The sequence below is a fragment of the Sphaerodactylus townsendi genome, linkage group LG12 (assembly GCF_021028975.2).
Source record: "Sphaerodactylus townsendi isolate TG3544 linkage group LG12, MPM_Stown_v2.3, whole genome shotgun sequence".
NCBI lineage: Eukaryota > Metazoa > Chordata > Lepidosauria > Squamata > Sphaerodactylidae > Sphaerodactylus > Sphaerodactylus townsendi.
In genome coordinates, this window is record NC_059436.1 from 2503712 (window position 1) to 2530763 (window position 27052).

General features: G+C 41.9%; 1 protein-coding gene across 2 annotated transcripts in view; it reads left to right on the forward strand.

Moving 5' to 3' along the window:
* DOCK5 (dedicator of cytokinesis 5) overlaps positions 1 to 27052 on the forward strand; it is a 133156-nt gene that overhangs the window by 69383 nt on the left and 36721 nt on the right. For both annotated transcript variants that reach the window (XM_048513582.1, XM_048513580.1), the window contains 15 exons: positions 1083 to 1207; positions 3399 to 3497; positions 5071 to 5143; positions 6584 to 6687; positions 6875 to 7067; positions 11612 to 11709; positions 12575 to 12664; positions 13743 to 13843; positions 17077 to 17211; positions 18524 to 18635; positions 19739 to 19809; positions 20291 to 20397; positions 21223 to 21359; positions 22872 to 22967; positions 24228 to 24326. In XM_048513582.1, coding sequence (XP_048369539.1) covers positions 1083 to 1207; positions 3399 to 3497; positions 5071 to 5143; positions 6584 to 6687; positions 6875 to 7067; positions 11612 to 11709; positions 12575 to 12664; positions 13743 to 13843; positions 17077 to 17211; positions 18524 to 18635; positions 19739 to 19809; positions 20291 to 20397; positions 21223 to 21359; positions 22872 to 22967; positions 24228 to 24326 — 1640 coding nt within the window. The remainder of the gene's footprint in view (positions 1 to 1082; positions 1208 to 3398; positions 3498 to 5070; positions 5144 to 6583; positions 6688 to 6874; positions 7068 to 11611; positions 11710 to 12574; positions 12665 to 13742; positions 13844 to 17076; positions 17212 to 18523; positions 18636 to 19738; positions 19810 to 20290; positions 20398 to 21222; positions 21360 to 22871; positions 22968 to 24227; positions 24327 to 27052) is intronic.

The window sequence follows — 27052 nt, forward strand, 5'->3', positions numbered from 1 at the left end:
TTATGTATGCCATCTATCAGTGCAGGTAGTTCACATCCCTTTGCAACAAAATAAATTGGATATACTGTGTAATATTATCACAGTTGATTTCAAAAAATGTTAAGTCAGATCTTAAAATAACCTATGATACAGTGGCAATAATTCATCAATGGATAGCAGCCAGTTAAAGTGCAAACAAAAAAAACCAGGGAGAAGTGTACCAAAAACCACACAGGACTCCATTAAAAGGCTATAGATTTTTTTAAAAAAGGACAAAATGGGAAGTGTTTTGGTTTGGTGCCCAAAATGCATAGCAAAAGTGTTTGATGGAGGGGGAGGGCAGCCACTGAAGAGGGCTATATCGCTCGTGGCCACTCATCTGCCTGCAGAAGACAGGGGAACATGAAGGAAAACCTGAGGTAAAAAAATTCCTGTTTCGGAGAGTGTGGTGTAGGGGCAGGTGGTCTTTTAAATATCCAAGACCATGAAGATTTTATAGGTTAAAATCAGCACCTTGAATTGGGACCAGATACCAGACAGATAGTGAAGATCCTTCAACACTGGAGTGTTGCGCTGCCTGTACTTCACCTTTGCTTAAAAACCTCCTGCTGCATTCTAGACTAATTTGAAGCTTCAGAACTGTCTTTGGGGGCAGCCTCATGTAGAGAATGCTATAGTAATCAAGTCTGAAGCTTTGAACAGCTTAGAACATAATGCTGCGGCCAGATCTTTGCTTCTTGAGAAAGGATCACATCCACCAATACATCACAATCAAGCAGCATTCTCAAAAGGCAAGTTTGCTCCTCCAGGGGGAATAGAACCCTACTCAGAGTAGGCCATTCAGTTCCATGATCAGTATCAGCTCTACCATACTTAAAAACCCTCATCTGGTTTGAGCTTCAGTTTATTGGCCTACATTCAGCCATTTCCATGCCTTTGTTACATATTCTAATGATACATGAGGAATGTTGTGCCAGGGTCTTGCATATGGCAAACTATATCTGTAGTGAAGCTGACTGGGAACTAGTACTGAATAGTGTTGCATTTGTGCTGCTTTCCAACTGGCCCACCTGGAAAAAGTATCATCACCTGCATTGTTTCAGGTGATGTTCGAAATGACATCTATGTCACCCTGGTTCATGGGGAGTTTGACAAAGGGAAGAAGAAGACTCCCAAGAATGTAGAGGTCACCATGTCTGTCCATGATGAAGATGGCAACCTTGCAGAGGTAGGGAAGGGGTTTGGGGATAATTGGGTGATAGAAATGTTGAAACATGGATGTGAAGGGCCTTCCTAACAGCTAGAATGAAGTTTTGCATGCATGCGTGTGTGCATGCATGCGTGTGTGTGTGTAAAGTGACGTCAAGTTGCAACTGATTCACCTGTATGGTTTTCAAGCCAAGCTAATAACAGAGGTGATTTGCCATTGCCTTCCTCTGCTTAGCGATCCTGGTATTCCTTTGTGGCCTCCCATTCAAGTACTAACCAGGACTGATCCTGCTTCGCTGGGCCATCCATGTCAGGGCAAAATGAAGTCATCCAGTACTGACAACTGTTGATACTTTTGCCAGTGAGCAGATGGCTTAGTAAAAAAAAAAGGTTATTCTACACCCAATGATGGCTAACAGTGTTTCCTATACAAGTTGGGAAGATAGCCAATAGTTTAGCTGATTTTTTTTAAAAAACCCTAAAACAGACTCATGAAGGACTCAGAGTCCAGAGGCAGTGAACCTCTGAGCATGAGTGTTAGATCCCCAGATCTTGTTCCAATAATTAGACTGGTGTATTGATCAATAGCCTATATTATGGATACACAGACCAGCTTCAAAGTCAGTTCCAAAGAACATGGCTTCTTGACACACATTTATCCCCACCAAATCCCCCTCCCATTTTCTCAAAGCAGAGCATCTGGGAGCTGTTACTTTCAGTTGTACCCGGCACCAAGGTCAGTTGCAGATAACAAGGTGGAGCCACCTGGCTGCAAGCTCGGAGACAAGATAACAACAATTATTCTTTCCCATGGGGCCAACATGTCAGGGGAGGCCTAGTTGTCTAAAAGCAGTACAGAAGCCATAAATTTAGGTCAAGATAGAATGCAAGGAATACAATTTAAAGAGCAATGGTTACGTATATCAAAAGCACATAAGTCACGACCCTGACAATGAGTTTCTAGGTGCAGACAAGGCATAGGCCTGTTTCCTTTATATCCTGTTTATAAGCTTTGTGGAGGAGGAACCTGGATGAGAGCTGCAGAACTGAATGTTGACCTGAATGGCTTTTCAGACTCATCCAGCAGGGAAGGATTCTCATGCTCAAGTATATGTTACCCACCTCTTTATTTTTTTCCTGTGTAAAAGTGCAATGATGAATATAAATAATGTTCTGCAACTGAGAATGGGGTGAGGGGGGATATCACAAGTCCAAAGTTTCCATTATGTCATTTTGAACTGGAGTTATCATGAATTCTCATGATGGTCAGGAAGCCAGCAAAACCTCCACTTCTGATGTGGGCCAATCTTATACCCAGACTCTCCCTCTTAAGGCTGAGGGAGGATCAATAGCGCATCCAGGCAGTTGGCTTTGTATCCTTGAAAGATTTCCATCAGCTGAATCAGCACCAGTCGCAGTGATGGGTTTCAAGGTCACATTCTTGATGACTAAAATAGTAGTCAGTGTGTTAGTCTCTGCAAGTGGATCGTGTAGAATCTGCATCTCTGCATTGTGTGCTTTGGACACTCAATAAATCTTAAAGCATTTCAGCCCATGACTCATGATAACGAAATATTGCTGTGATGTATCAAAGATGGCCATTTGTTTGTTTCTATTTATTTATTTATGACATTTACATCCCATCTCTCCCTCATTAGGGGCAATGCAGGTGGCTAACAATTAAAGCAAGCTCAATACAAATCCATCATAAAACCTACTAAAAATCAAGGCTAAGAATATACATAAAGCAAAGTAAAACATTAATGGAGGAAGGATCATTGAGATAACATGAAAAAGTCTTTACTCAGTAGCAGACGACAGTGACAGAGAAAGATAGACAAATATCTCAAACAAATATAATGTTGACACCATGACTGAGAAGCCCTTCTCTTGGCTTGCCACCTGTCTAGCCTTCAAAAGCAGAGCCTCAGAAGATGATAATAGTGATTGGGTAGGCTTGTATGGAAGTAAGTGGTCCTTAAAGTATGTTGGTCCAAAACAGTATAGAGCTTTAACCGTCAACCCCTGCCTTTGAATTCACCAGAAACAGATTGGATCGTCCCTGTGATCCTATCCAGTCAAAATCTTGGCTGCAGCATTTTCCCCCTCCCAGCATGAATTGATTGTCAACATCTGTGATGTCTGGTTCTTTTTTTTTAAAAAAATGGTTCTTTACTTTTCTTTTTGTTTCTTTCTTGCATCATCCAAAGAAAGCTATCCATCCAGGGGCTGGTTATGAAGGTATCTCTGAATACAAGTCAGTTGTCTACTATCAAGTCAAGCAGCCATGCTGGTATGAAACTGTAAAGGTGAGATTGTGTATTGAGGGTCATTGAGTTCTACTGGTGCCAGAATTGTGATGTATTTCCCCTGTGCTATGAATCCGATATTGGCATGTTCATTGTTCAGGAAATCACAGTTGTGAGACGAATCTTGCAATGCCATGTTTGATTATATTTCAGAATGGGGTTTAATATTTCAGAATGGGATTTAATATTTCAGAATGGTATCTAGGGACATGTACCAGTGCTTGTTACGTGCAAATTGAAATTGCTGCAGTGGAAATCCTTCAGTGAGATATTGGAACTTGATCAAAATTAAATGAAGTGAATAAATTAATGGTATTCAGTAGACAGATTCTGGGCCCAAAACTGAATACAGGTTCTACTGTTAGACAAATAAGGAATCATATCCTTGTTGTTAACCATGCCCATATACTTTACACAGTGCAGATATAATGTATGCGTTGCAGATTAAACCAGTCCAATCAGAGCCATATCTAGGGAAAATGTAGCCTGGTGCAAAATCTGCATTTTCTGTTCCCCCCCCCCCCCCCCCCGGGGGGTTTGGGCAGCCGCTCTCCCCCACCATGACCAAACAAACTTTTTTTCCACCAGGTCTTGAAGTCAGTGTATGGACCTGGAGGGAAGGAGGAGGGGTTTGGGGGCGATTTTCCGCCCCCCACATGACTAAATGGCTGCTGCCCAAGGATATTTGACCCCATATTCCCCCCTGGACAGTACACCCCTGAGTCAGACATCTTCCCTGCTTGACTATCATAGAAACTCAATTCTCATCAGGTCTCTCTTTCCATTTATATTCAGCTGCTTTGCAATGGAAAAATTAAGCTTGTCCTAGATTCTGAGTATTATAGTCTGTGATTAATGTGATGGCTTCGGACAAGCCAATGGATATCTTATTATTATGCTTTACTTAAAAACAGGAAATGCATCTGAGATTCACATGAATATAAATTGTTAATTTCTGATATATGGTTCACTAGCAACTCTAGCATATATTTCATCAAGCAGTTGAAGTTGTGTTGGAATAATGGCCAGGTTTGCAGGTTCACAAATCAAATTGCTGGTGGCAGAAATGCAAATCTTCAGCCTGTTGACTCGGGCTTCTTAAACCTTTTGTTGCACGTAGGGTGCGGCTCAATTTATACCCTGCCTTTTTATTACTGTTGTCAAGGTGGCTAGTGACATTGCTGTTATGCAGTGAAAACAATTTGTTACCAAACAAAGAGGGAAAAAGAATAAAGGCATGAAAGATGTTTCTTGGTGGAAACTCAGAGATCTGGATTTAGCCATTCTCTTTGATGTGGTTGTTTAAAGGTCAGCTGCCCTGTAAGATAGGTTAGGTTGGCTGAGTGAGTGGCCTAGAGTACCCAGTGAGTTTCATGACAGAGTGGTAGTCTGAGACTGGAACTCCCAAATTCTAGCCATTAAAACCACAATGCCACACTCATTCCAGGTGGCACAATCCCAGCAATTGTGTGCCTCCACCCATATTCACATCCAGTCACAATCCAATCCATCACACATGTTTTGTCAGTGGTTGTCATTCATATACAATTTCTTACTGTCATATGACATGCAGGTATCCATTGCAATAGAAGAGGTTAGCCGTTGCCATTTGAGGTTCACCTTCCGTCATCGCTCATCACAGGAATGTAAGTACCGTATATACTCATGTATAAGTCGAATTTTTCAGCACATTTTTAATGCTGAAAAAGCTCCCCTCAACTTATACGCGGGTCATTAAAATTTTTTTTGTGTTTTTACTTTGCTGGCCAGCAGGGGGCGCAGTTTTTATGCTAGTGACACCAAATTGTCAGGGTACCCTCAGAAGACACTCCTGATGATACCAGCCAAGTTTGGTAAAGTTTGGTTCAGGGGGTCCAAAGTCATGGACCCCCAAAGGAGGTGCCCCCATTCTCCATTGTTTTCAATGGGAGCTATTAGTAGATGGGGCTACTCTTTTGAGGGTCCATAACTTTGGACCCTCTGAACCAAACTTCACCAAACCTGGCTGGTCTCATCAGGAGAGTCTCTTTATGATACCAGCCAGGTTTGGTGAAGTTTGGGTCACGGGATCCAAAGTTATTGATCCCCAAAAGGGTGCCCCATCCCCCATTGTTTACAATGGAAGCTAATAGTAGATTTTCCATTTCTGATAATATCCCTCTTAAAATCTAAGTTGAGTTACATTTGGACATACAGATGTTGATGAAGAATCCAGTTTTGAAGGATTTTAACTCTTGTGTTTTAGCTTGGTTGCTGATTGAGCTAAGGTTTTTGTACTTTTAAAGTTATTGTTGATACCATATTGTTATTGTTGTTACCATATTGTTTTTGTTGACCCTCTTTTCCACTTACAGAGCCAGTTTACTGTTTTTCTTTGAAATAAATATTCAAAAACATTTAACCTATTGATGCCTCAATTGATGTAATTTTATTGGTATCTATTTTTATTTTTGAAATTTACCAGCAGCTGCTACATTTCCCACCCTCGACTTATACGCGAGTCAATAAGTTTTCCCAGCTTTTTGTGGTAAAATTAGGTACCTCGACTTATATGCGGGTCGACTTATACACGAGTATATACGGTACTCCAAAACTAAAACCAAGGAAAACTGGGCACTTTTTAAGCTTGACACAGTCAAGTACTTGTGGAAGTCACAGATCTAATTAGCAATTATATTCCAGGTATTGTTAACAGCATCCTTGCAATTTTTTGCTGTCAAATCACAGCTGTCAAGTCACCCCTGTAGGGTTTTTTAAGGCAAGAGTTGTTCAGATGTAGTTTGCCATTGCCTGCCTCCATGTCACACCCTTGGGATTCTTTGGAGGTCTCTCATTCCAATATTTGCCGGGACTGAAGCTGAGAGTGCGTTACTGGCCCAAGGTCACCCAACATGTTTTCCTGGCAGAGTGGGAATTCGAACCTGGGTTTCCCAGATCTTAGTCTGACAACTTTAACCACTACATTATGCAGGCCATCATCATTACATTGCAGAATTCTGGCAAAATGACATCTATTCCATACAGAGAAGTGTCAGTGTGGTTCTGGATTATGCCAGCAAAGATCTTTTTCTTTTCTTTTCCTGCAGCACGAGATAAATCTGAGAAGGCTTTTGGAATGGCCTTTGTGAAACTGATGAATGCAGATGGTACTACCCTACAAGACGGCAGACATAACTTAATAGTCTACAAGGTACCCTTTTCTCCCTGGGGTTGTGGGAGAAGAATAGTGATGACACAATTACTCTCATGATGGAATTTCTTTATGTCGCTGTAACGTCCATTACCCCTTAGATAAAACCAACGTAATCTGGATTGGTTGTAGCTAAGATTGTTGGGTTTAAAGTGTCTGAAGTTTATTTTCCTTTTTTAACCTGCAGGGGGAGAACAAGAAAATGGAAGATGCTAAATACTACTTAACACTTCCTAGCACCAAAATGGAAATAGAGGACAGGGATGGTCCTTCAGTTAAGCATCAGCCTCATGTAACCAACTTTACTCTGACCAAAGACAGCACAAAAGATAGCTTTCAGATTGCCACTCTCATCTGCTCTACAAAGTTGACGCAGAATGGTAAGATTTGCGGCTGACAGAACAGGGGAAATGCAGAGATGGGGTATCCTAAATAACTACCAGCAGGGCTGATGTTCATTTAAAGAAGCCGTAGTCTGGGATAAATGGCTTCCACACATGGGTGTTGAATATAAGCATTCCATATCGTTTGCTTGGCATGCAAACCCGGATCCCTGCTGAGGGTCTGAGGCTGAGGTGATAAGCTTGGCTCCACTCCCCACCCCCTGGTGTGTCTGGCCAAGTACAGTCTGTCTGTCTCACCTCTTTCCCTTCCCTTTGGCTGGCCAAAAGGCCGTAACAATAAATATCTATCTTTCCCTTCCCTCTGTTTGCTGAAAGCCTAGCATCCTCACCCCCAAATGTAGAGGTTTTTTTTGACACATTGAACCAAAACATATTGCCTACACCTGCCTTAACCAATTGATCATATAGGTTTAAAACAGATTGTTCTTGCATGCATATGAATAAAACAATCACTCGGGGAGAAAACAATCCTTTTTTATAAGTGTATTTAAAAACAGTTAACAATTTGTTTCACGATTTGCTTCCCAGTTAATTGGGAAGTGCTTTTTAAAAAAAATGACCTAATGTTTTTTAATGGGTGAATCTTAAAGCTGCAGCAATGATTGTAAGCCCTCGGTGCTCATGTGAATGTGTTGTTCTGTTTACCCGCTTAATATATATTCAAATGTTGAGAAAATGTGTGGTCTTCCTGAGGCTGTGTAATTCAAGAGGTGGGGGGTGTGGGTGTCACGTTTCTGAACACTCTCCCAAGTAGTCAACTCCCATGCTTGAAAAACTAAACTGTCCCGAGTGTTAACTAGGCTGCGCCATTGTCATTCTTGAACTGTCTTTGCAAAAGCAGCAAGCCATTGATGTGGGAAAGAATTCTTAAGCATAGTGCCTTTTTGTAGTCTGAAGGATGCAGGCCCAGAATGATTGCATCTTTCACCATAATTTTTGCATTGTGTTGGCGTGGTCCCAGGAGAACTATGCCAAGTGCTTTTCATGCTAGTTTGGCTCTTGCACTATTGAAGGCATCAAAATGTGCATACAACACAGTGAGATAGGAGTTCCTGTGATAACAGAGTGGACTGTATTGTTTCAGGGTGCAAGGTGCCACTTGTTTCCTTCTAGTAGAAAGCAAGACTTCTACTTACAAACAATATTTTTACATAAGGGTACATTATAAAATGTGTTTCTTTACTCTACTTGTCATTCCTACTTCATTCTGCTGCAAGCATATATAGACTAGGCACTACTTGGTTTATGTTTAATAGTGATTGTTATGTTACCTAAAGTAGCCTAGGTGAAACTTACACATTGTTTTTCCTGGGATTTTATCATCCTGCCTTAAAAAAAATTAAGCAGCAGTTATCTGAGTTTTATCCTATCCTACCTCAAGGTTAAATTTCAGGAAAAATATATGCAGAAATCTTGGAGGTGTTTGCTAGATAGTTATCACAGACAGCATCACTGCTTCTGTGCCGTTTTTTTTCCCGGACTTAATTGTATTGCATGTATCCTCTGATGGAACAGCATGTACAGGGTGGTGGCTTCTTCCAGTTCTTTTCTCCCATCATTGACCTCCCCCACTTTGTCCCCTAAGCTGCTTTTGGAGATTAGATGGCACCCCTCCCTCCAGCCCCAGTAGGTTACAGGACTTAGTAGGCTACAGCAGGAGTGATAAGCAGAAAAACCCTACTCAACAAAGACTTCACATGTTGGAATGAGTGCCATAGAGTCTGAGCATATAACAAGGTAAAGTAGATTTAGTTAATTGACTGATAAGGTGCATTATTAGAGGAATAAACAAGATACTTGAATCATAAACAGGTTTGATGATTATGTTAATTACACAGGTATTGATTACATTTTGTTGTTTCACCATAATAGTTAATAAATTATCATATCCTTTAGCACGGACAGACATGGCCAATAACTTTGACCATCAATGAGTGCTTGTGTTTCTTGTTAGAAATGCCTGCAATAATCAGAAGTGGCCAGTAAGAGGAGCTTTGCAATGCTGCTAGGCTAAAGCCCCTCTGCCCTAGTTAATGCCACCATAATAAATGAATGACCTGTATACAGCCACAGAATTCTGAAGACTTAAGGGCACATGAGCTTTCTTACAAAGGGAACATATACTTGTGTGCTGGTTTCTCCTAGGTCCCTTCCGCACACACAAAATAATGCGTTTTCAAACCACTTTCACAACTGTTTGCAAGTGGATTTTGCTATTCCGCACAGCCTCAAAGAGCACTGAAAGCAGTTTGAAAGTGCATTATTTTGCATGTGCGGAATGAGCCCTAGTCTACTGCAGCTCACAAAGATATTTCACCACTTCCCTCAAGAAATGTTGTTCCTGATGATCTGCATAGTGGGTTCTGCAGTGTAGGTTATCATCATCCTTTCTTAGGAAAACCTGAATGTCCTTGAGATGACAGAATGTGGTTGTATCCAGGCCGTCAATTGTGTTTCTGCTGTGATTTTAACCTATCCTTCCTCCTCCAAGGAAGCTGAGGGGTGATCTACATGATTCTCCTTCCTCAGTTTTATCCTGTGAGGAAGGTTTGACTGAGAGACAGACAGTGTCTTGCTCAAAATCACCCAGTAAGCTTCATGGCTGTGGGGGGATTTTAATCCAGCACTTTACAGTCCTAGTTTGAGGTTCCACCAGTACACTGACTGTTTGTTAAGGCCTTCTCATAATTTAAAAACTAGTTTATCGGACCTATATATATATGCAGGTAGATATAATATGCAGGCCCTTGCTGGGTGGCCCAAGGTAGCCTGATCCTGGAAGCTATGCTGGGTCAGCCCTGGTTAGTACTTAGATGGAAGAGCACCAAAGAAGTCCAGGGTTCCTACCCAGAGACAGGCAATGTCAAGCCACCTTTGTTCATCTCTTGCCTTGGAAGCCTATGGTGTTGCTATAGGTTGACTGAGACTTGACAGCAGTTTCCACCACCATAATATGGCACTCTGCCAATTCGTGGGTTTGATTTGCACATAAACAAATGCAATCTACGATTCCAAAACAGGCTTGGGAATCATGTGTGGTTAGCAGTGTCTGGGTGGTGCTAAGTTGAATTCCATGTTCACCTGCGTAAACAAAATGTGTGCACAATTACCACATCAAGGGAGCAATTCTAAGTAGTTTTACTCAGAAATGAGACTTATTTTTGTTCAATGAGGCTTACTCCCAAAAAGGTGCTGTTAGGGTTGCAGCCTTAAAGTCTTAACTAGTCCTTGGTGCTCATGAGTATACAGGGAAAGGAGGGGAGCACCTTGTCGTGCAATGATCTTTTATTATTGGTCATCTGTACAACTGTGTTTTTCACAGCAACCCTGCAAAGTAGATAATGATTAATCTCAGTATAAAGATGGGGACTGATATTGGCAGTTAATCAATAAGTTCTCCCTGACAACTAGTTTATGGCTGAATGGGAGTTTGAATCTTGGCGAGCCACATTCTCTTTCCTCCTAACTATGTTGAATCTCATTTTCCCATTCTGAATCAGTTGACGTGGAATATAAAGCTTCCTTTAAATCCAAACTCAGCATTTGGCTTTGTGTGTTGAATGTGCTGTTCCATTATAAATCAGATTCAATTCCAGACTAGGACTGTAGCTTTCCAAGTCACAGATGCCTACTCATGATGATGAATGGCTTCCATCTAGATCCCCCAGACTGTCTTGAAAGCCTCACTTGTCATTTCTTGCTAAAATTGTTGCCTACAGAAGCCTATGGAATGGTGGAATCCAGCATTACTCTATTTTGTTGAAGGGGGAAAGGACACACGTATGCTTCGTGCTCTCAAGTTTAAGGAGGCAAAGCTGCTTGTTGAGACAACTCTCGGTTTCATCGACCAGCTTGGAAGTAGGGATTGCTACTTGGGCTGTCTACTTTTAAGACAAGAGTTGACCTCGCAGTGTTATAGGCCCTTTGCTTTAGTGCAGTGATTCCCAACCTTTTTTCCTTCATGTTAACCTGGGCAACCCATTTCCCTAGAATTGTACCCCCATGCCAGCAAACCTATTATGTAATTTCTTTTCATCTACCCTCAAACATTCTGGTGCGTACCCCTGAGAAACGGCTGATTTAGTGAATCTGAGCTCCTTTAGCAGCTATTGTGTTGACAAATGCTCGGCTAGTCCTGATTGTCCCCAGGAAGTGGTGCGCTGATGAGAGGAACCGAATCGACCCAGGTTCTCTCCTGCAACAGGGGCCCCATCTTCTTTCCCATGCAGCTACCTGAGATGCAGTGACTGGACATGTGGGGTAGTGGGCCCCGCCTAGGTCTGTTTGTCATTTGGAAGAAAAGTTACAGCTCACTGTGAAAATATGATAGTACCATGTGAGGAGAGGAGGCATGGATGGAAGGAGAATGTGAGCCGCAGGATCCCACGATCATGTTTGTGTAATAAGAAACCATATGCTTAGCTCATGTCAGAAATCAACATCACTTCACTTTCTGTCTTGGTCTGTGCTGCTTCTTAACCTGCCTTCATTTTTTTTCCCTCTCTTTTTGTCCTTGCCAGTTGACCTATTGGGACTGCTGAACTGGCGTTCAAACTCCCAAAACATAGGACACAATCTGAAGAAGCTAATGGAAGTGGATGGAGGAGAGATTGTGAAGGTACGCAATGCAGTCAGTTTTGAACAAAATATGTGAATGCACCTGAAGGTTGTTGCTAGCATCTCATTCCTGCTTCAGTTTTATTCCCATGCGTATGAGATGGATCCAAAGCCACAGAAGAAGAAAGCATATAAAGGTTGATCAATTAGCCAGTGTTTGACCTGTTTTTTTTAAAAAAGCCAAACTGATCTTTTTTTGATGGATTATCTGCTTTGGCGTAGGCATGACTGTAATCTAATTGGTATCATGATCCATTATACTATTTGGAGAGACTCTGCCATGTGACAGTATATGAGCTGATCTTCTAGAGCAGGGGTAGGAAACCTGCGGCTCTCCAGATGTTCAGGAACTACAATTCCCATCAGCCCCTACCAGCATGGCCAATTGGCCATGCTGACAGAGGCTGATGGGAATTGTAGTTCCTGAACATCTGGAGAGCCGCAGGTTCCCTACCCCTGTTCTAGAGTTAGGAGAAACAAAAATGAAGCTGGTGGTGCATGCAGTTTGTGCAGATGTATTTTGCAGGATCCAGTTGCAGTCTTTGGTGTTGTACATTCACTTTATTCAGGGAACCATTTGTATCTTTGCAGCATCAGAGCTCTGATACGCTTGCTTATCCTTTTATGGGGAGTGCTCCCTAGACATATATTCAAGCGTGGGATGGGGCAGGGGGGTGATTCCATGCTTAAAAGAGTGTACTTTAGCAGTTAAGCTTCCTTTGTCATGCTAATGCCTTCTGGTTTTTAGTATTTGAGCAATGCCAGCCTCTGGTTCCTAAAAAGGAATGACAGTTAAAGGGAAATGGAACTTTGTAAGCTGTAGCACAATAATTTTGGTCTCCTCCTCCCCCTTTTTCTGTCTCTAGTTCTTACAAGATACGCTTGATGCACTTTTTAACATAATGATGGAGATGTCAGACAACGAATCCTATGACTTCCTTGTATTTGATGCTCTGGTGAGTTGCTGTGTCTCATCTGCCTGCCCCTTGTCTTGTCTGTCACCATATACAATCTGCCAGATCCAAGATTTTTCCAAGTGTTCTGATGTTGCAGCCCAATATGTGTGGAATCAGCTTGTTTTTTAAGAGGGTCCTTTCTGCTATAGCACAATTTGTGTTCCATCTCTTTCTTTAATTCAGGCATCAGTGCTTGAAGGCTTTCCATTGTAAGATGCGTCTTTGAGAGGCTTTTAATTTTATGATGGTTCTCAAAATTCTGACTCTGTGGACATTAACAAGCAGCCACTCAAGGGAAAATTTCTTAAAGGACATAAACAGAAGAATAATCTGAACTGTCTTGAGCAGTTTTCTCTCAACTGCAGAGTAGCAAAAACAGACCCAGCAGAGGATGTTTCTAGTCTTCCTAAGTGTAAATGAAATGTAAAAATAACAGTTTCACTGTGAAGTCTTTTATGAAATAACCAGTCTACAGATGATCATTAGATACAACTTCTAGAAAATATCATCAGTCAGTTGGGATTACTCCTGACTAGGCTTGGTCAATACCCTAGAAATTCAGTAAAATTCAGATTCGGATTTATTTGGGTATATGCAATATTCGGGTATATGCAAAAAATCCGGTTCCGTCTGATTTTTTTGTATTTTGGGGGGGTGTTGCATTTTGGCCTGCAGGGGGGAGCATTTTTAACGTTAGTGGCACCAAAATTTCAGGGTGTCATTCAGAGACTTCCTGATGATACTACCTGAGTTTGGAGCAGTTTGGTTCATAGATGCCAAAGTTATGGACCCTCAAAGGGGTAGCCCCATCTCCTGTTAGCTCCCATTGGAAACTATGCCCTTTTCTCTTGTATCCTTGTTGTTTGCATTGTGTAGTGACTCCATGTCAACCACCAACATCTGTTCAACAGCATTTTGCCCTGGGGCATTATAAACTATGATGTCTGATTGGAAATGCAGCTGCTGTTGGTACGGCTGAAGCCACCAAATCTCAGTGTGACATGAAACTTAAAATGGAGAAGCATAATGGACTCTGATGGCTTTTCTGCTCATGGTGTCCATCTCTCCTTTCCAATAGGTATTTATTATTTCTTTGATTGGCGACATCAAGTTTCAACACTTTAATCCTGTCCTTGAAACTTACATCTACAAGCACTTCAGTGCCACCTTGGCCTATGTGTAAGTACTCAGTTGAGTAATTGCTGACAGTATTCTTCCTACAGATGACTAACTGTGTGCTGATCATGTGATTCAAACTGGATGCTTGTGTCTGTTCTTGGCAATTATGCAGCAAGTCTTTCTTGAGGAGAATCTCTAGGCTAGAGATTCAAGATGCTTTTATTTGAAAGGGATGTTGGACAAAAGGAGTTTAACAGATATAAACAGGTTACTGTAGTGCATGGGGCTGGTCTTGAAAATAGCCTGGAAGATTCAGGGGCTCCAAAATACAACCACTTGTTGATTGATATAAAGCACTATGATCAGTTGAAGCATCTTTATTGGTCTCATGCACTTACATGTACCCTTGCATTAGCATTTGTTAGACCTGCTCCAACTTCCAGAGGTCTTTGGAAAGGAGTAGGGCTTTCTGGGTGGTGGCCCATGATCTGCGGTGGACTTACTTCAAGGCAGAGCTTTAGATGGTATGCAAAGTTTTTCTGCAAGACAGTGAAAGAACATCCGCTAAAGCCTGGTTTTGGAGAACTGATGAAGGGTTGATGGAAAAGTTTTGATTCTTGTGTTCTGTTCTTCTGCTCTGCTTCTGTGAGTCTAATGTTGGTTATTCAGTCACTTGAGGGACTTTATATCTATGTTCTGAAGATTGATCTTGCCCTAACCTGGATGGACCAGCCTGATTTTGTCAGATCTCAGAAGCTGAGCAGGATCAATCATGGCTTGTACTTAGATTTAAGACCATCAAGGGTCCATATGCAAAGGAAGCCAATGGCAAAATACTTCTGTTCATCTCTCGCCTTGAAAAACCTGTGAAGTTGCCATAAGTCAGCATGACTTGACTGCACTTTACACACAAAAGGACCGGATCTTACATAATCTACCTGGTGAATGATCTAGCATTTACATATGGCAATTTCAGAGTCACTTGGTGTTCATGTAGATGTCGATATTGCATGCATATGCATTACTTATTGATTTAAAACATGTATATATTGCTTTTTCAAAAACTAGCACCAAGCTGTTAACGAAAGAAGGAACGAAGTACAATTAAAATATTACTCGTTTTAGATTTAGCTTACTCAAGACAGATAAAAATACTAGACATGAAAATGGCTCAGTGGTGGTGTGGCAGCCTAGAACAGGCCTGACTATGGAGAGAGGCTGCTGAGATGGGCCTGAACACAGAAACTTCAGGAGACCGGGCCAATAGCATGGATTGCTCATGCTTCTCAGAAAGAATAAAGGACTGATGCTCCAGTTCCCAGGTCCTGGAGCCCCCCTTCCATTCAGCTCTGTCTGCTTCTTTAGTAGCATTGGGTTTAAAACTTGACCTCCAGGTCCACCAGAACAATGCCTGAAAGGAATTTCAGCTGCTCTGTCTTTCTCTGTCACTCGAGTGCTCTACCAGGTGAACCTTGACTAAAAAAGCACCAGGCAAATAGGTTTACCTCTGCGGATAAGCATTTTCAACGCTAGAGCTCTTGCATGCTTGGTTTTCTGCTGAGACCCAGCTAGATTTGAAGAAATTCCTCGCTAACGGTGCACATCTAATTCATAGAAGGCACATTAAAAGATGCATTCTGGTGAGGCAGCCCCCCTCCTTCTCCCCCCTTACACATCTAATTCATAGAAGGCACATTAAAAGATGCATTCTGGTGAGGCAGCCCCCCTCCACTTGCTCACATTGCTTCTGCTATTCTACTTGTGTATTTTCAACCTGCAAACCAAATGGGGAGAAGAGTCCTGTATGGCTCTGAGTGCTCCTGATCAGTTCTCAGTTGAATTGTATGACTTCTGGATTCTCCACATTGCTAGAATCTTGGGGGATAACTGCATTCACCTCCTGCTTTTTTTCTGCACTTGGAGCCAACCTCTGGTTTCTAGAACATCCATTATCCATCCTACTTTGGGTAGTAAACCTTTCCTCATGCCCTTGATTTATGGTCTTGGTCTATTTCAGCAGCATTTTTGCTTGCCAGCTTCCTGACATCGTGCTGGGTCATTAGCCTCATGCCCCCCAGATGAAGGTACTGCATGCCAAAGAGTTGCAGCGAATTATGTACCGCCAGCACAGCAAGGTGCATTGTAACACCATGATGATCTCAACTACACACACACACACACACACACACACACACACACACACACACACACACACACAGTTTGTTTTGAACTTTAGAACCTGTGTGACTAGGTTGCAATCATCCTTTCCGATCAAGGTCCTAACATTAATAGAGGCTGCAATGAAAAAAACATTTTTGTTCCCCATCCCTGCCCTAGAGATCATAGCCTTATGACAACCCTGCCAGTTAAGTTAAGCAGAAACACAGCAACTTACTAAAACCCACCCAGACAGCTTCACAGTGGAAGAGGTAAAGGTAAAGTTTCCCCTTCAGTCGGTGTCTGACCCTGGGGTACCACTGCGAGCAGTGATTTCATAGGCAAGCCTCTTTTGTGGGTAGTTTGCCATTGCTTTCCTCGTCACAGTGGAAGAAGGGTAGAGGAAATGGGTTACTTAGGCAGAGCTTCCCCATGTAGTCATGGTTTAAACAGACTTGGAACTGTTCTGGGTTGTTGTTGTTTTTAATGGCTGTAGCCTTGTTTTCCAACTTGCTCCTTGGTCAAGTTAAATGTGTAGTTGTGAGATGCACTGGGGAGGGGGTACATCTTAATAAGTTGGCATCTTGGGAAAAAACATACCAGTCTTCTTTTTATTATTGGAAGTATCTATGTGATACTTTTCCAGGGCTTGAGGCAGTTTACAATCAGGCAATGTAAATACCAGAATGGTGCAGTGATTAAGGCCCCTTCTGCACATGCAGAATAATGCACTTTCAGTCCGCTTTCAATGCACTTTGCAGCTGGATTTTACTGTGCGAAATAGCAAAATCCACTTTCAAACAATTGTGAAAGTAGATTGAAAGTGCATTATTCTGCATATGCAGAAGGGGCCTTAAAGTGGTGGACTCTAATCTAGAGAACCAGTGGGCTCTAATCTGGTAAACTGAATTTGTTTCCCCACTCCTACACGTGAAGCCTGCATGGTGACCTTGGGCTAGGCACAGTTCTCTCAGAAGTTCCTGTGGCAGTGAATTCCATAAGTTAATGATGGGTTTTCTGAAGAAGTGCTACTGAATATATAGCTCAGCCTAGGACTTTCTTCTCCTCGCCTTGCTCTTCAGTGCTTCTCATGCCCTCTAGTTTGGCCCTGCTCTCATTGTTGCCTTTGCCCCCAGGAAGCTAACCAAGGTTCTGAATCACTACGTAGGGAACGCAGAAGATGCCAGCAAGACAGAGTTGCTGTTTGCTGCTTTGAAAGCCTTGAAGTACCTCTTCCGGTTCATTGTTCAGTCAAGGGTCCTATATCTACGGTAAGCAAGAAGCAGAAAATGTGGGTGCATTCTGTGCTTCTCTTTAATTACTAAGTGAACACGGGTCTTTTTTTGCCAGTACTATTAACTAGATACTTCTCTATCCAGCAAGAGTACACCTGCTGTTTTTTTCTGCCCTCTTGATACCCGATTCCCATCTCTAGCACTCCCAAATGAGAAAGGTTTTGGGGGAAAGTATAGGCTGTACAATCTGGGCCAATGTATGCAGAATTTTAAGACCATAGGCTTTTTAAAGTGTTGTGGCATATGCTTACCCCTTCCTCACAGGTAAAAGTTTCATCCAGTCCCGCCTGTTCCTTTTTAAAATATCACAAGAGCAGAAATCAGGAGAAGTCAGAACTGTGAAAAAAATTACATTGAGCATAAAGGATTAAAGATGCTGTAGAGCCTTGCAATTAAATCCTATTTGCATTTGTTTATCAAGACTTTTAATTGAATGTAATGGACCTTGTTGTGTACAGTTTTAAATCTTCAAAGAACGGAACAAAGAGGTGGTATGTGTTGTGAAGCTCTTAATGAGGTTGGAGGAATTCCCCCTTGATATTTGTGGCAACATTAATTTCCAAGAAATCATTTACTCATCGTGGGAAAGGCTGGGTCTTTAAAGGAAGGGGAACTAAGCTGCTTTTTTGTCTACAGACAAAACACTAAATATAGAATTAGCTTGTTGCTTCCTCTTGTGCATCTGTTACGTGTCTAGGGCTGCAATCCTAAGAACACTTTCCTGGGGGTAAGCTCTGTTGAATAAAATTAGGTTTACTTCCAAGTAGTTCTGTTCAGGATTACTTTCTGGGGGCCAAATCTTTTGGGAAATGGGGTTCCATATACCTACCTTCTCAATGGAATGAGTTGGGAAGTACTGGAAATTTTACATTCTAGGCTTTGGGGAGGCAACAAAGGAAGAAAACTGCATTGTGCATCAGGATAAACTTCCCAGCAGTCTTTGTTTAATGTATTGATGTCAGTATATGTCAACATATACTTCAACGGATTTGCTTGTGTGGAATTAGCTTGTGTTTGCTTGGGTGGATCTTAACTGAAACCTTCCAAAACCCAGATAGATCAGGAAATGCTGAGTTTCAGTTTGGCTCACGTCAAGCCATTCTCAAGTTGTGTTCTGTACACAAACAGCACAGCAGAGTCTTCTGTTGTCTTGAATATGTTACCCAATACTTTTTCTCTCCTGCCTTTGAGAATCATCAGCTTTATTGAAGGAAGTCCGTCTAGTACTGTTTTTCCACTCTGGCTGGTGAACTGATAGTTGGCAACCGGCATTCTTTCTCTTTCTTAGATTTTATGGGAAAAGCGAAGATGGGGACGAGTTTAATAATGCTATCCGCAAGCTGTTCCTCTCCTTTAATGTCCTTATGGACCGACCTCTAGATGAGGCTGTCAAGATAAAGGTTAGTGCAAGTTTTTGAACTTCTTTAACTCCTGATCAGACCTTCTGCCCTACCTGTTAGCTTCTCTGTGTGCAGAAACTATTTAAATATTGATTTCAAAGCAGAGCTGAAATTCATACCAAAATCCCATCACCAACAGGGAAATCTGTTTTGTCTCCAGCGTTTCTGGAAAGATTGGAGAAACCCTGAGAAATCATGGATGACATATGAGAATTTCAGATGAAGGGCAATGTACTGTGGATACTCAAAAAAGCCCCAATCCCATTTTATTGCTGGGATGAAAGAATTCCATCATGTGGAAGCAGCTTTAGTCACCCCATTTTCACAAAGTCTTTCTAATTTACTAGTTCAGCAGTCATGAATGACTCCAGAAGAGTGTGCCTGTAATATCATTGTGCTCTTAGGAATGTTACAAAACGTTATAAGCTCTTATTTCCCTTCAGGCTGCAATCATGGTATTGGTTTGTTTTGTTTGTTTGTTTATGTTTATTAGAAGGTTAATTTAGTAATCCACCCATATTGTCTCTTCAGAATAATTCTGTGAGATATGTTAGACGGATTAATAGTGATTGGCCTAAAATTACCAACTGGGCCTTATGGGGGGGGGGGGGGGGGAGGTAACAAAGATGCTATATATTGACATATTTATTTTCTGCATATTTATCCCCATTCTGTCACAACCTTGTGAGGTAGGTTAGGCTGAACATGATTCATCTGCTGTACCTCAGTAAGTAAGCTTCATTTGACTCTGGGTCTCTCTAGGCCTAGTCCCAACATTCTTGGCACCTGCACTACACTGGCTGTCTACAGGTTATATTCTTTTGTCTCTACCTATAAGTATTCATTATTGAGATCTGAATTTGAATCATCCTAGTCCAAATCTACCTGTTAGACCACACTGGCTCTCTAATGCTCTGTTGGCTCTCTTTCCTAGCCCTTTGTCCCCATTTCTGGGCCTCTGCCTATTTTGTCATTTATATATGTGCATATATATCTCCCAACAGAAATAAATATACCCATATATACTCATGTCTAAACTTGACCCAACTCTTCAGCATGAATGGAATACTCAGAATCCTCTTCCTCTTTGTTGTATCTTACAGGGTGCTGCTTTAAAGTATTTACCAAGTATCATCAACGATGTCAAACTGGTATTCGATCCAGTTGAGCTCAGGTAGCTAGAAAGCATGTTATTTTTCCTTCTTAAATCTGGCAAGGCTATTAAAACATCTGGGAAATTTTTGAAACTTGTTCTGAGCCAAACAAAACAACTTAGTTGTGAGGAGGAAAAGATACAGGAATATCCCATTATTTATTTCAATTTTTTCCATAAAAGAAAGTCCCACAAGTTTTCAAGATGACTTAAAAATTGGGGTGGAGGGTAGACTATAGCTCTATTATGTGGTTATGCCAATCTGACCAGGGCAGAAATGTGTTCTTGACCTAGCAAAGGTTCATAGTAACCTCTTAAGCCTTGAGGAGGAAAAGGAAAAATGAGAGGGAAAAATATCTCCATCCCAGTAGTAGTAATCTACAAAACCCCAACTAACTATTGCAGATCTGAGGTAATTTGTGTTTAAACATGACAAATCAATGCTGAAAAGCATGACTTGAATAAAAACCATTATTTCTGTGCCCATCATTCTACTTTTTAGCGTTCTCTTTAGCAAATTCATCCAAAGCATCCCTGACAACCAGCTGGTTCGTCAGAAACTGAACTGCATGACCAAGATCGTCGACAGTGACCTGTTCCGTCAGTCTGGTAGGTCTGTGATCTGGTGATGTAAAACCATGGGTCTGAAAGTATTTTTTTATTTTTTTTTCTGTTTGATTGATTTGATTTTCACCTTGGCCTTTCCCAACAAGTCAGTCTCAAGATAGCTTTCAATAAATTCTAACACTACAATAAAACAATTAAAGATAAATACATAAAAATTCCCATTAATAACCCCCATTAATAAAACCTCACTGTATAAGCCCCAATTAATAATCACAATGTTGCCAAACATTGGAAGGGACAAAATTGATATAATAGGAATAATAGCACAAAATAGCAATAAATAAATGAAAAGGTGGATGGGGAAGGCCATTGGTTTGCAAACAACAGTTCAGAAGTTGTCGTGAATCCTAGTTTGCCCACTGGAAAACTGTGGCTTGAATAATCCCAAAACGGAAGAGAGAATTGGCTTGGAAAAGAGGAGGATTGAGTTCGCAAATCACTCCAGTTCATGCCCTATTTTATGAGGAAAACCAGGGAAACAGCAGGTCTTTCATGCTTCTGACTTCACTGACTGACTGCACCACCCACCTGCTCTTGTCAGGCCTCTTTTTGGCCCACATTTCCCCAGTACAAAGCTTTACACAACACAGCTCAGTTGTACTGGGCCAGTTGTTTCACTGGGACTTGTTACACATGTGCAACATTATGATCAGTCCCTTGGTAATACAAAATGGATTATGTTGATGTTCCTTGACTTGTAAGCCTGTGGAGGGGCCGTGCAATGTTTTTTTTTTTTAAACCTCCATAATGACCTGGCATAAACCTGATGTATTGATTCTCTGTATTATGTTTTTTGGTTCTTCCCAGAGTGCCGAGATGTTCTCCTGCCTCTGCTGGTCGATCAGTTAAGCGGACAGCTGGATGATAATTCCAACAAGCCTGACCATGAGGCTTCTTCGCAGCTCCTCAGCAATATTCTTGAGGTTTTGGATCGTAAGGAAGTGGTAAGGGAACGCACGAGTGTGGCGTTTTAAAAAAAGCACATATGCGGAAGAACCAGGGCTCAGTGAAAAATCTCCTTTTTCGCCAATAAAAAATCCTGGATTCAAGGCCCAGTATTTTTTATTCAAGTAGATTGAAAGAGATTCCAAGACCCCAGGAAGAAGTGATATTGCTAATTTCATCAAGCCCTGTGTTTTTCACCCCCTTGAATCTATAATATTGCTATTAAATGCAGAATTTATCCTTTTGAAAATCTTGCATTTTGTTAGCTTTTTTAAAAATGGAAGAATAAGCTTGAAAAACTAAAGGTCGAAGCAATATGTGTAGGGCTGCTTCAGAACAGTCTGATTCTACACCCTCCTTTTTTAAAAAATGAAAAGCATTCTTTCCATTTCAGACCTGAACAGAAAACTGTTGTCCACTGGTATCCGTTCTCCTGCCACGTCTCATTATATTTGAGCTCCATTTCAGTGTTGCATGACAGGAGTGTGCATTTGGCAAAGCTGAACCTAAAAATACCTTATCAGTATTTTGGTTTTTTTTTAATATTTTGGCAATGATTTCCAGGTGCCAAAAAGTGGATCTCGAATGTTGCCATTTTTTTCCAGCATTATTCAGTCCTCTTTGGTCCCGCCACTGTTGAAAAAAAACTGGGGGGGAATCCCCTCTCCCCCCTCCCTCTCCACCTTGTTTTCCTGCTGGCTGGCTGGGTCTCAAATACAAGAAAAAGATTATCCTGATGTCATGCTGGAAACCCTGCTTTTTTTAAAGTGATTTTTGTGAAAAGAATGGGCTGTTCATGATTTCTGCAGGAATAGAGGACAAAGTCATCTGGAAACAAAGAATTAAAGCTCATGAGTCAGCTGAAACAGGGAAAGTTCCCTGTGTGCAATCTGCCATGGTCTTTGCTCCATCTCACATTTCAGCTAATTCAAGCCTGATTTACAGGCATGACAGAATGCGGTGGTAAAATTTGAGGCCAGTAGAATAGTCTAGACTACATCAGACTTTAAGAGTAGTATCACGTGTTCAGAATATCCCCTTTTGTTATCTTCCTTTCTCCCACCCCCCACAAATAGAAAACCAGCACAACAGGCAAAGAGAAGAGGGAATAAAAGTCTTCTACCTGCTGTTCTAGTTTTCTATTTGCATGGATTTTTTTTAATGCAAAAGGGAATGCACCCCCTGTACTCTAACCTGGAGGACTCCATCTGACAGCTTCAGCATTCTGCCACTTATTTTCCTGCGTGTGATCTCACATAGACAAGGCTATGGAGAAGGAAGGAAGTGTTTGAATCACTGGCTGGGACTATGCAGCACTGAACTGTTTGAATCCAAACTGCTGTATGGTGTTTTTTAACATGAATTTCTTGTGCTGAAAACTTTTTATTTTGCTACTGTCTCTTGCCATAAATAGCCAGCCATCTTTTTCCTTCTTGGAACCAAGAATCTCTGTGCAAGAAGCTGTGCTAAGGTTCTGCTTAACCAGCTTGTGTTTTGCTTAATCTCCTCAGGGCCCCACCGCTGTTCACATCCAGTTGATTATGGAGCGCCTGCTGAGGAGAATAAACCGGACAGTGATTGGAATGAGCCGACAGTCTCCTCACATTGTGAGAGCTGTTTCCTAGAGTCTGTGCTTTCTTTGTTTGATAAGTGTCCCTTTCTTCCATAATTCTGAAGTCTGGAGCCCACCTTGCGGGGGCACAAACATGAGATGCTGTCGTTTTCTTGAACTGCTTTTCCACCAACTTGTTCCCATATTATATGCTGCCAAGAAGGAACTGAAGCAGGACATAACAGCTTAACTGAGTTTTTGCCAATTTTCCCAGTTAAGATCTGAAAATTCTTTACCTCAGGCCACCCCACATTATCATGTAAGCACCTCATGGGAAGGCCGTTCTGCGATGCTTTCTTGGAAGGCCTTTGTTTCAAAAGCACAATGTTGACTGTGTTGAGAGATAAAAAAACCTTACTGTTTATTTTATTAGGGCTTTTTATTCTGCTTTCCCCCCCAAATTGATCCAAAGCAACTTATGGAGATTTTTTTAAAAAAATAAACAATATAATTAAATAAGCGAAGATAACAAACATATCTCAGGTGGTTGTGGGTTTTCCAGGCTGTGTGGCTGTGGTCTGGTAGATCTTGTTCCTAATGTTTCGCCTGCATCTGTGGCTGGCATCTTTAGAGGTGTATCACAAAGAGAAGTCTGTTACTCACTGTGTCCAGTGAGAAGGGAATGTTTGGTGGGGTATATATTGTCCATGTCCCAGGGTGGGGAACCAATCAGTAAGTGTTTGGGTGGAACTTGCTATGCAAAGGTGTGGTTGACTGCATTATATTGTGGGTGGGGTTTTTCAGGCCAGGGAGTGATTCACATTTGCATTCCCTGCAGCAGCAGCAGTCTTAGAATGCAAACCCTGTGTCTTGGTGGAGTCCATTGTTCATGAATCCAGCATGCCCTTGGCCTTTGATTCTGGTGTTTTTAATTACTAGTAGCCAAGTTTTGTTAATTCTCAATTAAATTAAAATAATTTAAAACATAGAGTTAGAAGAGACCACAAGGGCCATCCACTCCTAACTTCATGCCATGCAAAAACTCACAATCAGAGCACTCCCGACAGATGGGCATCCAGCCTCTGTTTGAAAACCTCCAAAGAAGAAGACTCCACCACATTCTGAGGCAGTGTATTCCACTGTCGTACATCCCTTACCATCAGGATGTATTTCCTAAAGTTTTGCTGGAATCTCTTTTCTCGTAGTTCGAATCCACTATCGCTTGTCCTAGTCTCTAGAATAGCGGAAAACAAGGTTGCCTTTGCAAAGGAAGGAAATTGATGGAAAGTCTTTGTTTCCCCCTTTTCATCTCCAGGGCACATTTGTAGCTTGCATGACAGCCATCTTGAGGCAGATGGAGGATTCCCATTATAACCACTACATCAGCACTTTCAAAACCAGACAAGACCTTATTGTGAGTCTGACTGAACTTGAACTGCGCACTTGAGGGGAGGGGCAGTGAGCCAAACCCTGGAGATTGGGTCTATAGCTGTGTCTTGAGGGATTTGGGGTTGTCTGTGCCAGTCAGTCTGGATTATGACATTGTTTTATGTTCCAGCATTTGTGTGGTTATTTTCCACGATAGCTGTGGTGTTTTGCTGCTCCCAACGGGCAGCACCAAAGGCAGTCATTAATTTGGGCTGGAATGATGGTCAGGGGTGGCATCTTTCTTGGGCAAGCAGGAGGCCTATTGGATGAGAAGTAAAATACCATTTTTTGCATTTATAAATTCCATTGTTTTTACTGTAATAATATTTTGTTGAGTATGTTAATTTTCTGTTATTGGCAGCCACCTTGGAGGCCATTTTCGGGTAGAAGTAGACTCTCTCTAAGAAAACTGTGTTTCTAGCTGTTTTGATCCAATATGCTTGAACATGTATACTTGTAGTACCTAATGAAATGTCACAACCTGGAGGGGCAATCAGATAAGATTCCCACTATTCAGAGAATGGGAGCTTCAGTGCCTAAGGAGCAGCAGTTGCATAGTGGTTAAGAGCAGGTGGACTCTAATCTGGAGGAACAGGGTTTGATTCCCCGCTCTGCTGCTTGAGCTGTGGAGGCTTATCTGGGGAATTCAGATCAGCCTGTACACTCCAACGCACACCAGCTGGGTGACCTTGGGCTAGTCATAGTTCTTCTGAGCTCTCTCAGCCCCACCTACCTCTCAGGATGTTTGTTGTGAGTGCGGAAGAGAAAGGAGTTTGTAAGCCCCTTTGAGTCTCCTATAAGAGAGAAAGGGGGGATATAAATCCAACTCTTCTTCTTCTTCTAATCACTTCTACAACAAACTATGCAATTAGCAAATTCTGCAGAATGAATCATGCAAAAGAAGAAACTTCATACAGTTTTGTTTCATGTGCATAATGTATACTGGTCACAACATTCAGTTTTCCTTGATGCAGAATTTTGATTGCTTAGGTACAGAATAAGAATTTTGTCTTACATGAAGTACAGATTAGGCCAGGGGTGGGCAATTATTTTTTCCATGGGGCCTTATAAGAAACAGAAAATATTGTGGAGGGCCAGGCCAAAAGGCAGGGGGGTGAGGCGCATTTGAAAGCCCCACAGAAGCCAGCAGCCAAGGCAACCGGCTTCTGCGGGGCTTTCAAAGACGCCTCGCTCCCCAGCACGGCAGGGGGGCCAGTCAGGGTCATCCGGCGGGCCGGATGTGGCCCGCGGGCCGTATAATGCCCAGGTCTGGATTAGGCTGACTGTAGCCCTCCTCATCTTGTATGTATTTTTTCTGGTCTTGAATTCAGCCATTGACTGGCCAAGGCCTGAGCATCGAGGGCCAACTTTGTGACATGGAAAATCAATAAGCAGCAGGGCAGGATGGCAGTCCAGGGACCAGCCTGCATTTAGTTCAGTCTGGAAAAAGAGATCGGGAGTGGCCTTGGTGGAGCTCAGCCAAAGAGCTTTTGAAGGCTTTGACTTTATTTGGTCTGATGAAAAGTTGGCAGTTTGAAAGCACCAGGCTTGGCTTCCAGAAATGCAGATGTGTTTTTATTACTGTAAAGGCCACGTGACACATTTGCAACTAAATCCCTCAGGCCATTCAGATCTTACATTAGTCTTAAGGTTTAATTTCAGCATTTCCACACCCAGTTCAAGTTGTTCAAAAGCTTCCTTTCAGTGCAGATGATAGTAGCAAACAATGTGGGAAGTTGGTGCTGGGAATACTTGGATTTGCTGGGAGGGTCTTTAGGCAGCCATATGCAAAGATGACCTGTCAGTTTGATTCCCTGTTCTAATATTTGTAAAGGCTGTAAATATTATTAGCCCAAAACAGTTCAAAATTATTTGAAATCTGGTTTGTACTGGATATTGCAAAGTGACAGATTAAAATGAGTTGGTATTTGGCTGAAATCCCTTCTTAGTCTCTGTAGCAATAAAATAAGGTTCCCTATTCACCATTTCCTAAATCAAGTTATGACTCCGAGCATAACATAAAAAAACCAATAAAGCATCTCTGCTGTATAAAGGAGCTCAAATATAAAACCATATGTCACATTTTATTCCCACCCACTCATTATGCTGTCATGGGTTGGCAAGGGGGAAAAATTAAATAGCCAATAAAGTTTTCTAATCTGTTCTTTCTGCAAAGAACAAATTACTTTTTAGGGCCACCTCCAGTGCAGAGACATTATGTGTACTATAAAAGCAGCTCTTCAGAGTTACTTTGATCTGCAAATGAGCCTGACCAGGAAGTATTTAAAGGGTCACCTGTAGCACAACAACGTGTTGATGCAAGGCCTGGTTTGATGGTCAAGGTGGTCTTCCTATTACTGTGTGGGCGACACATAGGCTGTCCATTATGGAAATCTATAGTTCAAGACCCTCTGACTCTTTATAATCTATGTAAAGAAAAAAACTCACATTTGGGATGCAAGAGCAGCATAAAAAAAAAAAGCAAATCCAGAATTCTCATTCCCTTTTATTTCCCACAACTAGTTTCTTGTGGAATGTTCTTATTTGTTTCAAAAGCTTTATGTATACCTTGGCCCTTTCCGCATGGGCCAAAAACGACGGCCTGGGGGCGGTAAAAACGCCGCCCCCAGGCCGCCGTTCGCACAGGCGGCGCTGCTGCAACGCAGCAGCGCCGACCTGACTGCTCCTCCCCAGAGGCGCCAGGCATCCTAA